General features: G+C 43.7%; 1 protein-coding gene across 4 annotated transcripts in view; it reads left to right on the top strand.

The window, feature by feature from the left end:
* The first annotated feature begins 1155 nt into the window (after positions 1 to 1155).
* The window catches only part of MYOM1 (myomesin 1), a 108767-nt gene continuing 96486 nt past the window's right edge, over positions 1156 to 13436 (top strand). For all 4 annotated transcript variants that reach the window (XM_043538796.1, XM_037892796.2, XM_043538795.1 and 1 more), the window contains exons 1-2: positions 1156 to 1310; positions 4883 to 5414. In XM_043538796.1, the coding sequence (XP_043394731.1) occupies positions 4945 to 5414 (470 nt within the window). In that variant the 5' untranslated portion in view covers positions 1156 to 1310; positions 4883 to 4944. The remainder of the gene's footprint in view (positions 1311 to 4882; positions 5415 to 13436) is intronic.

The following is a 13436-nucleotide window of genomic DNA, read 5'->3' as shown; positions in this document are numbered from 1 at the left end:
TAACAGCTCCAAGGGGTAATTCCAGTGGCCAAATATAGCTACGGAAGAGGGATGACTCAGCAGTGCTCCTTTTTACTGGCCATGTCCTCTTTGCTGGGGAGCAGGTGACAAAAAGCCACTTTGCTGGATCTAATCTACACCACCCAGGAATTTCACCTAGGAAAGAGGTCTCCTAAGGAGGGAGTTTTCAGCAGACTTTTCAACTGTTTTGCACTGTTTGGATGATTCAAAACCATCATAGTGGACCTATGAGTTAGGGCCTGTATGTATATAAATCTACATGCACAAAATAAAATAATCTAATAGATTGTATCTTAAATAAAATGCACGGTGCTAGAGAAAATACTTGTTTGCTGTAAAGTCACCATACATTCAACATATTATACACAGATATTTCCAAGTTACAGAGATTCATCTGTTGTTATATTCAGCCATATTAATTGCATATAATGTCTGTGTCAAGTTTTTGTGACTTAAATGAAGGAAGAAGAAAACCTCATTTAATTATCTCTAGACTAAAGAGAAAGGAAGTTTTCCCTTACCATAGCTTAGTAGAGATAATACTCTTATTAATTTAGAAAAAATCTTGGCTCTTAGAATTATGGTGTTTAGTTAAATGGCTGGCATGAGGTTATGTCCTTAATTTAGAATCTTATCTTAAATATGAATATAAAAAATGTGGCAGCTTGTCAACAGACCAGAGAAATATGTTTTCTGTTTAACTGAAACTCACTGCTTGACCTTATGGACATTAGCCATTAATTACCTCTCTGAATTCTCTTTCATTTAGTTAGAATCTGTTCTGTACATAACATGTATAGCTATGTTAATTAAAATCATGTAGTGTAGTTTGGACATAAAAAAAATCCAAGAAGTCCATATAAAATTCAGGTTACTGTACACTGGCTTCTGCAAGTATGGAGACTTCTCTTTTCTACTTTTGAATCATGCTACAGAACATTCTCTTCCTTTTTCTAAATCTAATTGCATTAGTGAGGATACTTAAAAGAGAGAACTCTTAGCTTGAAGCTACTGTCATCATGTGTTTGCATAGAGATAGCTCCCTGTATCTGTCTCTGTCTCTCTCCCTGTTTGCTTCTATATTTATCAGCCTTCCTGGCCATAAAAGGTCTGGACTGTGGCTCTGACATTCCACTGACTACAGGCATTATTTTTGTTCTGGACCTTGGAGTCCAGTTCTTAGCCCTGGTCTTGACACCTCTTTGCTGGATTCAACTTTGCCGGATTTTTCTCTCTATCATTCATCCACTTCAGGACTTTTATATTTGTCATTGTTCATTTGGCTACCGGTAAGTGTTCCATTTAGACAGGAATTTTTTCTAACTTGTAAGCTCTCTTTATTTTGAATCTGTACACTGGATTGATGGTAGCTCCCTTTAATTTTCTGAGCTCTGCAGTTAGTTGAGGGAGACGTGGTAACAGGTTGGAGAAATCTGAAAGTGTAGCTGCAGAGACAAAGCCAATCAGGACAGGGACTCAGTTATTATAAGCTCAGCTATCCGAACAGATAGCTATAGGACTTTTCAAATGATGCATGAGTTATTAGAGATACAGGAGACTTTTGTTGTGACTCTTGAATGAGAGAAAGTGTAAATAATCTTCTAAATATTTTCTAATTGTATGGGATATATGGTGAATTCTGAAGCAGATGAAGTGACACTGACTAAGCTCAGAGGAAAATCTGATATTTTTTCCTCTGTCAACATTTTCGTTTTTCTATTTCAATATTTTTTTAAAAATGATTTTGAGTAGATTTTTTAAAAGCACAAACTATTCATACTTGCCCCTTGCTCAATGGATAGGTTACAAATAAAATTTTTCTGTAGTATATGTATATTGTACAAATAAGTACAGAATATATGGACCCTAAAGCTGTACCTGTGGGTACCTATGACATGGACCATTGGCCACCCATGTCTAGGCTAGGTTCTGCAGTAACAAAAGCATATACAAATTCCAAAGGGAAAATGCTACCCTCACACATAGCTGGGTACCGTCAGGATGTACTGTACTTTTGTACTTTATAAAAATTAAGACATAGGACTCAATCCTACCCCACTGAAGCCAAAGACAACACTCCCATTGATTTCAATGGGGACAGGATGCAGCGATAAAATCCTTACAAGGGTCCCAGATTTTCTTGTGGGGTTTCAAAGGAACATAGGAATTGCCATATCAGATCAGACTAATGGTTCCTCTTGTACGGTAACCTGTTCCTACCAGTGGTCATTACCAGATTCTCAGAGCAAAGTGTAAAACCCTTATAATGGACAAATATGCAATAACATGACTAACATTCGTTTCTAGCTAATGTCAGGCAATTAGAAGTTGGCTTATGTCCTGCACCATGAGGTTTGATATCTCATGTAAGTTTGTATACTAGTTAGTAACTATGCATATTTGTATAAATGTATAATCTTTCTAAGAATCCTACTGAGCTCTTTGCTACAGTGATTTCTTGTTGCAGTGAGATTCATAAGTTAATTAAGTATTGCAGAAAAAAGTGTTTTCTTTTAAAAATGTTAAATATGCTGACTTTAAATTCACTAACTGTTCTCTTGGTCTTATATTCTGAGAATGTACATAGGAATGCCTGATTTAACTTCTCTCTCCTATGCATTTTATGCAGTATTTTATACTCTTCCATCATATCTCCTCTTATTTTGTCTTGTTCTCTAAATTAAACAGTTCTAGTCTTTTTAATCTCTCCTCCTAAGGAAGTCTGTCTAATCCTCTAATCATTTTAATTCTCCTGCTCTGGACCTTCTCGTTTTGTTTCATATCCTTTTTGAGATGGGTTCACCAGAACTCAGTGCTGAAATATTCAAGATGAGGGTGTACCATAAGCAACAGGAACAATGCAACTGCTAGTATCCAGAAAGAAGCTTGCCAGTGCTGGAGACAAAGCTGGTGAAGATGAATGGGGATCAGCTGTAGCACTCTCTATGACAGGAAATCAGAGCATCTTGCTTCTTTTTAATGTTAGAGCAAGACTTATCTCTTTGGACTAGCCTGTCTTCTGTGGATTATGGATTCACTCTGGCTGCCAAGCCCTATCCCTATCTTTGTGTGGGTGAATGAAGATGATGAAGGTGTAGAAGAAGAAAAGAATAGGACTTATACTACAGTGATTAGTGCTATATGAATAAGAAGACATATAGTTTACACCAGTGGTTCTCAAAGAGGGTCGTGACCCCATTTTAATGGGGTCACCAGGGTTGACGTTAGACTTGCTGGGGCAGGGGGCTAAAGCCAAAGCCTGAGCCCCACTGCCAGGGGCCAGAGCCAAAACCCAAGGGCTTCAGCTCAGGTTATGGGGCTCAGGTTACAGGCCCTGCTGCCTGGGATTGAAGCCCTTGGGCTTGGGTTTTGACCTCCCCAGCCTGGAGTGGTGAGGCTTGGGCTTTGACCCCAAGATGGTGGGGCTCAGGTGAGTTCAGGTTTTGGTCCCCCATCCTGGGGTCATGCAGTAATTTTTGTTGTCAGAAGGGGGTTGTGGTGCAATGAAGTTTGAGAACCCCTGGTTTGCACATATCAACCTCCTCCTTGTTGAAAATTGAGTTTATTCCTAGTCTTTATTTTCTTTCTTATAACAAGTTCCAACTTCAAGACAGAAGTTAATCTCTCACCCCATAACTAATTATTTAATTGCCTCTTATGAAGGACTTCATCAAATATTTTTTGAAAGTCCAAATAAAATATAGCTACTGGTTTTCTTTTATACACTACTATAACGCATTGGGTCCTTCATGGAATTCTAACAGATTAGAGAGGCATGATTTTCCTTTACAAAAACCATCTGGTTTGTTCCTAGTCTATCATACTCATCTAGCTATTTAATAACTCTGTCCTTCATTTTTTGGTTACCTGGTGTCCAGTTTACCTTGTACTGGCTAGCTCTTTGGTCTATCATTTACAGGATCACATATAGTACCTTTTTAAAAGATAAGTACAATATTGGCTACCCTCCAGCCCTTTGATATAGCAGTTTATTTTTTTAATGATAGTTGAGAACTCTTCAATGAATATTCCACAGTGCTGCAATATAATTGCAATTTAAATGATCATTTTGGTTCTAACACCTCTTCTTTTGATACCTCAGAGACCCATAACAGAAGATAAACTATAACTGTAAAAATGTCTGATGAAATTAGGAAGGTTAAGAGGAACTATGAAGAGCAAATTGCCAAAGACATAAAAATGAATAAAAAAACTTTTAAGGTATATTAGAAGTGGGGATCCTGCAAAAGAGTTAGTGGGATCACTAGATTTCCAGGGGTAAAAAGAGCAGTCAAGAAAAATAAGGACATTGGAGAGAAGCTAAGTGATTTGTTTCCATCAGTTTTCATCAAAGAGGACAATAGGCAGGTGTCTCCCCAGTGCTACATTTTGAAGGTAAAAATGAAAATGGGAGTGAAATTCTGGCCCCAGTGAAATCAATAGCAACACTGTTATTGACTTTAGTGGGACAGGTTTTCACTCAGATATTTAATGACAGTTGAGAACTTTTGAAAGAATACTCTACAATGCTGTTGACTTTGCCATTGAAATTATCAGTTTTGTTATCAGGACAATGTAGCTGTGACACTTTGGCTAATTGTATCAGTGAGCATAGCAACATTGAAACTCTATTCTTTTTTCATAGTTTGATTTAGTTCTGGGGAGTACTTGGTTGACTCCAGAACAGGATTTCTGAACCCTATGAATGACTTGTGAGTTTCCTGAACCCTAAGAAAATTGTATGAAGATTATCCTAAGTGTATTGATTTGACTTAAGGAAAAGTTTTAGGTTTTATATTATTTGTTAATTCAGAGGTTTCCCTGATTTGAGTTTTCATCTGTTTAATCTATTCTTTTTCAGACGTTGCACACCTTAGCATTTCCAGGCAGAAAAGTGCAGTGGACAGTGAGTTAGGAGGCACCATGATGGCTTTACCTTTCTACCAGAAACATCACCAACACTATGACCGTGCGTACCGCCACAAAGAGCTGGAATCCACTCTGAGCCAGTACCAAAAAGAGGAGAAGCGTAAATCGGCTGTGTACAGTCATGGGTCTACAGCCTATGCTCATGGATCTGCAGCCTACCGCCATGGGTCTGCAGCAGCCTATGGTCACGAGTCTGCAGCCTACAGTCACGGATCAGCAGCCTATGGTCACGAGTCTGCAGCCTACAGTCATGGATCTGCAGCCTATGATCATGAATCTGCAGCTCACAGTAGGAGGTCTGCAGCCTACAGTCTTGGATCAGAATCCCTCAATAGAATGTCTGCAGCCTATGATCATGAATCTGCAGCTCACAGTAGGAGGTCTGCAGCCTACAGTCTTGGATCAGAATCCCTCAGTAAGAGGTCTGCAGCCTACAGTCTTGGATCTGAAGCCTACAGTCACGGGTAGGGCAAAACACAGCCATATTTGGGGGGCAATGGTGGGGAAAACTGTTTGCCGAACCTGTCCCCCTTAGATCCGTGTCAACACTCCCATTGACTTCAACAGGAGAAGGCACTGTAATGTTAATATATTTTCCATACTTACTGCTTTCAGTTAGTTCTGGGGAGGTGGAAGAAATTTAGTCCTCTTGCTGGAAGTACTGTGGTGACTGGCCCACTATAAGAAGAACATAGGTAACTAGATAGCTCTTCTTAGGTGCAATGGCTGTGTTTTTACATTATAGGCACAGTTCATATTACTGTTCAACTTGTCACACTGTAAATTGGTTGAGAAGTTTGGTATTTTCAAAGCAGAAACAACATGAAGTTTTTGTCAGGTGTAAGAAGAGCATGTCATAATTGGCATTGAAATAATATAATAAAACACTGTCTAAACAATTAGATTAGTGGAATGTGCTAGATTTCCTGGCCTCAGGAACCTCAGTGATAATAAAAGCAGCTAGGGTAGTATTAAAGCAAGATTAGTACTCCAGTTAGCAATAGAAGAAATGATCATCAAGTCATAGCAGAAAACATCTACTCTCAATTATATCAGTTCAAACTCATTAAAGTCACCAGTGTGCTTGAGAGGAGAATTTGATCTGTTAGGCCAAATTCATCCTTGGTGAAACTCTTCTGATATCAGTGGAGTTACACCAGGGATGAATTCTACACTCAGGTCAATAGAGTTACACCAGAGATAATAAATTTGGCCTAATGCATTTAACAATTTTCTTACAGAAGCATAACCTTAATACGTTTCCAGTTATTCTGAAGTTTTCATATGAGTCAATAGATTTCATTTTTATTTTAAGACATATATTTTATCACAGCTTCCAGGCTGTTTTATTTTACATCAGTTACCAACAGCTTTCAAAAGCCATTCTAACCCCCAAATCCAAACCCAAATATGGATCTAGATCAGAAATTTTTAAATATCCCCCATTTTTATAACGGGCTGATGAATGACACTGGATTCTAAATACAAATCTAGATTTTAATTGTGTAGCTTAAGCCTATCTTGGGCAAAAAATATGCCTTTGAATTTTGAGCTAAATTCATGGAAGATAGGTCCATCAATGGTTATTATCCAAGATAGTCAGGGATGCATCCCCATGCTCTGGGTGTCCTTAAGACTCTCACTGCCAGAAGTGGGGACTGGCTGATGGGATAATTGCCCTGTTCTGTTCATTCCCTCTGAAGCAGCCAGCACCCACCACTGTCAGAAGACAGGATACTGGGTTAGATGGACCATCGGTCTGACTCAGTATGGCCGTTCTTATGAAGTTATGCTTGCATCAGTTCTTATTTTATCCAAACTGGATTCATTAGACTCTGTTATGCTCAGGTTTCAGAGTAGCAGCCGTGTTAGTCTGTATTCGCAAAAAGAACAGGAGTACTTTTGGCACCTTAGAGACTAACAAATTTGTTTGAGCATAAGCTTTCGTGAGCTACAGCTCATGCATCCGATGAAGTGAAATTTGTTAGTCTCTAAGGTGCCACAAGTACTCCTTTTTTGTGTGTGTTATACTCAGTGGTGCAAGTAAAATCCATTTCTTGCTGGTACGGGGTGTGTGTGTGGGGGGGACACGACACTAGCTAAGGGGGGCATGTGACCTCCCCAAGTGACCATCCATGTGACTCCTCCCCACCCTGCCCCCAGCCCAGTTCTCCCAGGAACCGCAGCGGGGAAAGGAGCAGAACCCCCAGCCCTACCCCCTGCCCTTCCACGGAGCTGCAGCTCCATCCTCTGTCCTCATACTACAGCAGCAGCCATGCCAGAGAACAGGGCGGGGCGAGGGGTGGGGCGGTGGCGGCGCAGAGCTGGGGGCGGTACACCCGCCAGAGGAGCTACCGTTGTTCTGCTCCTTTCCCCGCTGCCCCTCCCTGTGGGGAAAGGAGCAGAACACCCAGCCCCACCCCCGTCTTTCCACAGAGCTGCGTCTCCCTCTGTACAGCAGCAGCCCCACTGGTGGACAGAGCTGGGGGTGCGGGGCTGGGGGTTCTGCTCCTTTCCCCACAGGGGGGAGGGGGCAGCAGGGAAAGGAGCAGAATGTTGGCAGCTCCTCTGGCGGCTGTACTGCCCCCAGCTCCGCCCCGCCCCCCCCAGCCCTGTCCTCTGGTGGGGCTGCTGCTGTACAGATGGAGCTGGAGGAGAGGCAGTTCTGTGAAAGGGCAGGGGGTGGGGCTGGGGATGGTACAGCCACACCGGAGGAGGTGTGGGGCTGCTGGCTCTTCATGTGTCTTTCCTCACAGATTCTCACCCCTCCTGTGGCTTCTTTACACAGCCTCAGTAGCACAAAGCAGCCATATTAGAACTGGAAAAGGTACAGAGAAGGGCAATGAAAATGATTAGGGGTATGAAACCGCTTCCACGTAAGGAGAAAGTAAAAAGACTATGATTGTTCAGCTTAGAAAAGAGATGACTAAGATAGGGATATGATAGAGGTCTGTAAAATCATGAATGGTGTGGGAGAAAGTGAATAAGGGAAGTGTTATTTACCCTTTCACATAACACAAGAACCAGGGGTCACCCAATGAAATTAACAGGCAGCAGGTTTAAAACAAATATAAGGAAGTACTTCTTCACACAACACACAGTCAACTTCTGGAACTTATTGCCAGGGAGTTGTGAGGGCCAAAAGTATAACTCGGCTACAAAAGAATTAGACAAGTTTCATGGAGGATAGGTTCATCAATGGCCATTAGAAAAGATGATCAGAAATGCAACCAAGGCTCTGGGTGTCCCGAAATCTCTGACTGCCAGAAGCTGGGATTGGATGACAGGGGATGGATCACTTGATAATTGCCCTGGTTCATTCCCTCTGAAGCATCTGGCACTGGCCACTGTTGAAAGACAAGGATACTGGGCCAGATGGACCACTGATCTGACCCAGGATGGCCATTACGTCCCATGTTCAGAAAGCATTACTACTTGGGCAGCCAAGGATTCCTTGCTAGACAGTCTATGCTACCTGCGTTCCTCACTTTGTGTAGGGGATGTGTCAGGAAAGGTATGCTGAGATGCAGAGTGGATTGCACAACATTTGACCTGATCCCCAGATGGCCTGTTATGTAGGACAGTGGTTTTTAACCTTTTTTCATTTATGGACTCCCTAACAAATTTCAAATGGAGATGCAGACACCTTTGGAAATCTTAAACATAGACTGCAGACCCCCAGAGGTCCACAGACCACAGGCTGAAAACTACGGATGTAGGAGGCTCAGTGGTGCGGAAAGCATTCTCAGTGCATTTGGCATATACTGTAGAGAGTTTTGTGGGGTTGGATCATGCTCAGTGTAGATGGAATGCTTGTCAGTTTTAGCAGCACGCTTCTAACAAGCTCTGCTGAGTATGGAGAAATGACAATTTTCAGAGGCTTATTGACAGGGACCAGATCAGCTAGGACCAACTGCTGGCCTGCTCCCTGACTAACTTCACTGCTAGAGAGCCATGAGCCAATCTGCACTGCCTGGGAACTGACAGTGGCCACAGCCCCGCCTGGCTGCTGGTTTAGAAGCCCTGCTTATAATCCTGGCTCCCCCAGCAGATCAGCAGCTCCTCAATGCATATCATGCCTGCAGCTGTGCTTGTCCTTGTTCCAGTCCCTGCTCCCCTCCAGCTTCAGACTCTGGCTTCAATCCCCAGCTCTGCATGACTTACAACTCTGGTTGACCCTCCATTCCGGCATTCGGCTTTTGCCTGTCCAGTACTGAACCCTGGCTCCACCTCTGGGTTACCCAGCTCTGGCATTTGGCTTCTGTCCCTTCAGTACTGACTCTTGGCCTGTTTCCTGGACTTTACCCATCCTGGACTCAGCTCTAACTTGTAGGCTGAACTCTTGCTTCCACCACTAGGCCTGACCACCCATGGCCCAGTCAGCTATAGTTTGAGCAGCCCCAATACAAAGGCTAGGGACCCACATCACTGGCATGGACTCCACTCAGGCCAGTTTTTCCCTGGCGGAACTGGTGGGGGGGCCATACAGAACGTGCAGGTGCACAATGCGGCCCTACAAGCTCAAGAGGCTTCACTAGCAACCCTGGCTCTTGCCCACCAGGAGCTGAAGGTCCCACTCCCAGACAAGTTTAGTGGTGATTGTAGTCGGTTTTGAGGTTTCCTATCAATTCAGTTTCCTCTTCTTGTTCACCCCCAACTGTTCCCCACAGAGCAGGCCTGAGTAGGGCTCATCATTAGTCTGCTCCCTGGGGAAACCTTGGCCTGGACCTCCCCACTCTTGGAACAGTACAGCCCCGTCCTTGGAGTCAGTTGGAGCAGTTCATTCAGGCCATGTTGGTTCTCTTCAGTGACCCCCCACCACTCCCAAACTGCTGAAGCTGTGCCACAAGCACTACAATAAGGGCGTCAATCAGCCGCCAATATGCTGCCAAATTCCATCGCCTTTCCATGAACACCATGTGGAATGAGACTGCGCAGCGTCATCCATTTCAGATTGGGCTGAACCATGATATAAAGGATGCGCTGATGTGGGTTGAGCTGCCATCCCGTCTCACAACTTGATCAACCTATGTATCAGAATTGACAGCTGCCTTCCTGAGCAGTGCCGTGAACGTGGCCCAGCCCTGTGAGCCCTGACAACACCCAGGCCTTCCACCCCTCAACAATGCACCTGCTCCAGAACCCATGCATGATGACTAGCCCCACTGAGGAAGTTTCTGAAACTCAGGACTCGCTTCCCCAGTTAGAGGAAGTATGTAACCCATACCTGCTTGGTGTGGTGCTCTGTCCTCCTCTAGTGGCACCTAGTCCAGCTAGTGATTCATGAGTCTGCTACAGCCTTGGCTAAGAGTCATGTGGCTTTTAGGTCATGCAATAGATCCTCATTCAATAACTCCAAGCCCCCACTTGTAACGCTGACAGACCCTGGTTGTCAGTGGGCGGGATTGAACCTGGGACCTCTGGAGCCATTCTTATGTTCTAATGCCATGGAACGGATAGAATGGCCACAGCTCTTGATTGGCTGTTGGATTGGTAGTCCTGTTTATAAGCCTGCCTCCACCCTGACCCCACAGCAGCTCAGTGGCTGCTCGATGAGTACCACACTCACAGCTCTGCTTGCCCTTGTTCCAGTCCCTGTTCCAGCCTGCTTACAGTTCCTGCTCCCTTCGGACTTAGAGCTTTGATCCCTGGCTCTGCCTCTGATTTATAACTCTGGTTGACCTTTTGGTTCTGGCATTTGGCTTCTGTTTCCAATACTGATCCCTGGCTCTGCCTTTGGCTTATGACTCTGGTTTACCCTTCAGTACTGGCATTTGGCTTCTGTCCCTCCAATACTGACCTTCATTTCCTATACTCTGCACACCCTGGATCCAACTGTAACTGGTTGGCTGAACTCTTATCTCCACCCCTACGCCTGACCACACAGAGCACAGTAAGTTACACTTTTAACTCAGTCAAATCTGGGTAGATTTTCAGGGGGACCAAAAAAAAAAGGCATCTCCCTGACACCCGGGTAACACCTCAAACACCACCAAATTACGTTTCCTTGATCCACAGCATGGACGTACTAGAGCTCTTTGAAGAAATGAAGAGGAAAAAATTAACATTGGAAGAACTGCCAGTTGTTTGTTAGTATTGTTTTTGGAAATGATTGAATCATTTTCATTGAAACTATCCAAAGATATTCAGCCTCAGGCAGGGAGCAAGTATAGAGAATTTCAGCCTTAATTGTTACAGCTTGTCCGAATTATAAGCACTAAAATCCAAGGTTTAGAATGGAAAGCGTTAGGCAACTTTACCGATAGGCATCACCACCAGCTCTGCCCCTTACATCTGTACAATGGCAGAGCTAGACTAATCCCACTTATTTTCTTACGTTGAAGGATTAATCATTCAAATTTGTGTGCAAGATTTCAGTGGTTTTTCATGTGTATTCTTCATGGCTGACAACATTTTTTGCTGACAGCAGCTAATAATCCAGTGCAAAGGAAGTTGTGCTGTAGGCTGGTTATTCACCACAGCATGGGTCAGAGATTTACTTAAAGAGAAAATACAAAATATTTGGCAAGGCTTGAGCTTAAAACATGTTCCCTTATTTGCAGAAAAAATGTGATCATGAGGACATGACTGAGACAAACCAAACAAACAGAAAAACAGGGTGTTTTCTTCAGTCGGTGCAATTAATGCTTCTGCCAACAACAAATAAATGTTGTCATCAGCAAAGTAATGAAGCTAGGATCAGTGCAGAGTTGAGTAACTAATATGCATTAGTATCTGTGAGAAACACAAGAAGATAAATGAGTAATCTTGAAATCTCTATTGGCACTGCCCCCATCCATTAGTTTATTATTGGTGAGGATTAAAAAGAGCTAGCTTAAAAAAGTGACAGACAGAGCCAGAAAATGTTTTCGTGAGACTTGCTTCATGAAAGCATTTCCCTCTTAAACTGTTGCTGATGTGCGCAGTGTGTGCAAACAATATAGCCACTGACCAGCAATGTGGCTTGGCCGCATGATGGATGTGTCAAGAAGTTAAACTGTATATAATGAAACGAGTGCTTCTCACCCATCTGGAGGAGTTTGGTTCTCACGTGTGTCTTGACGAGGCTTCACTTTTTTTTTTTTTTAGTCTACACCAGTTTTCTAGCCTATGTCCTCTTTGCTCCATGTAAATTTAAACACTGCAAAGTGGACGACTTTGACTCCCTCAGGGAACTGATGGGCAGGATCCCCTGGGAGAATAACATGAGGGGGAAAGGAGTCCAGGAGAGCTGGCTGCATTTTAAAGAATCCTTATTGAGGTTGCAGGAACAAGTCATCCCGATGTGGAGAAAGAATAGTAAATACGGCAGGCGACCAGCTTGGCTTAACAGTGAAATCCTTGCTGATCTTAAACACAAAAAAGAAGCTTCCAAGAAGTAGAAGACTGGACAAATGACCAGGGAGGAGTATAGAAATATCGCTCAGGCATGCAGGAGTGAAATCAGGAAGGGCAAATCACACTTGGAGTTTTAGCTAGCAAGAGATGTTAAGAGTAACAAGAAGGGTTTCTTCAGGTACGTTAGCAACAAGAAGAAAGTCAAGGAAAGTGTGGGCCCCTTACTGAATGGGGGAGGCAACCTAGAGACAAAGGATGTGGAAAAAGCTAATGTACTCAATGCTTTTTTTGCCTCTGTCTTCACGAACAAAGTCAGCTCCCAGACTACTGTACTGGGCAGCACAGCATGGGGAGGAGGTGACCAGCCCTCTGTGGAGAAAGAAGTGGTTCGGGACTATTTAGAAAAGCTGGACATGCACAAGTCCATGGGGCTGGATGCGTTGCATCCGAGAGTGCTAAAGGAGTTGGCGGCTGTGATTGCAGAGCCATTGGCCATTATCTTTGAAAACTCATGGCGATCGGGGGAGGTCCGGGATGACTGGAAAAAGGCTAATGTAGCGCCCATCTTTAAAAAAGGGAAGAAGGAGGATCCAGGGAACTACAGGCCAGTCAGCCTCACCTCAGTCCCTGGAAGAATCATGAAGCAGGTCCTCAAGGAATCAATTTTGAAGCACTTAGAGGAGAGAAAAGTGATCAGGAACAGTCAGCATGGATTCACCAAGGGCAAGTCTTGCCTGACTAACCTAATTGCCTTCTATGATGAGATAACGGGTTCGGTGGATGAGAGGAAAACAGTGGACGTGTTATTCCTTAACTTTAGCAAAGCTTTTGACACAGTCTCCCACAGTATTCTTGCCAGCAAGTTAAAGAAGTATGGGCTGGACGAATGACTATGAGGTGGCTAGAAAGCTGGCTAGATCGTCGGGCTCAATGGGTAGTGATCAATGGCTCCATGTCTAGCTGGCAGCCGGTATGAAGCGGAGTGCCCCAAGGGTGGGTCCTGGTGCCAGTTTTGTACAATATCTCATTAATGACCTGGAGGGTGGTGTGGATTGCACCCGCAGCAAGTTTGCAGATGACACTAAACTGGGAAGAGTGGTAGATACACTGGAGGGTAGGGATAGGATACAGAGGGACCTTGACAAATT

Source organism: Chelonia mydas, chromosome 2, assembly GCF_015237465.2.
Source record: "Chelonia mydas isolate rCheMyd1 chromosome 2, rCheMyd1.pri.v2, whole genome shotgun sequence".
Classification (NCBI taxonomy): domain Eukaryota; kingdom Metazoa; phylum Chordata; order Testudines; family Cheloniidae; genus Chelonia; species Chelonia mydas.
The sequence above is the reverse complement of the archived record's forward strand: the minus strand, read 5'-3'. Positions and strand labels throughout refer to the sequence as shown.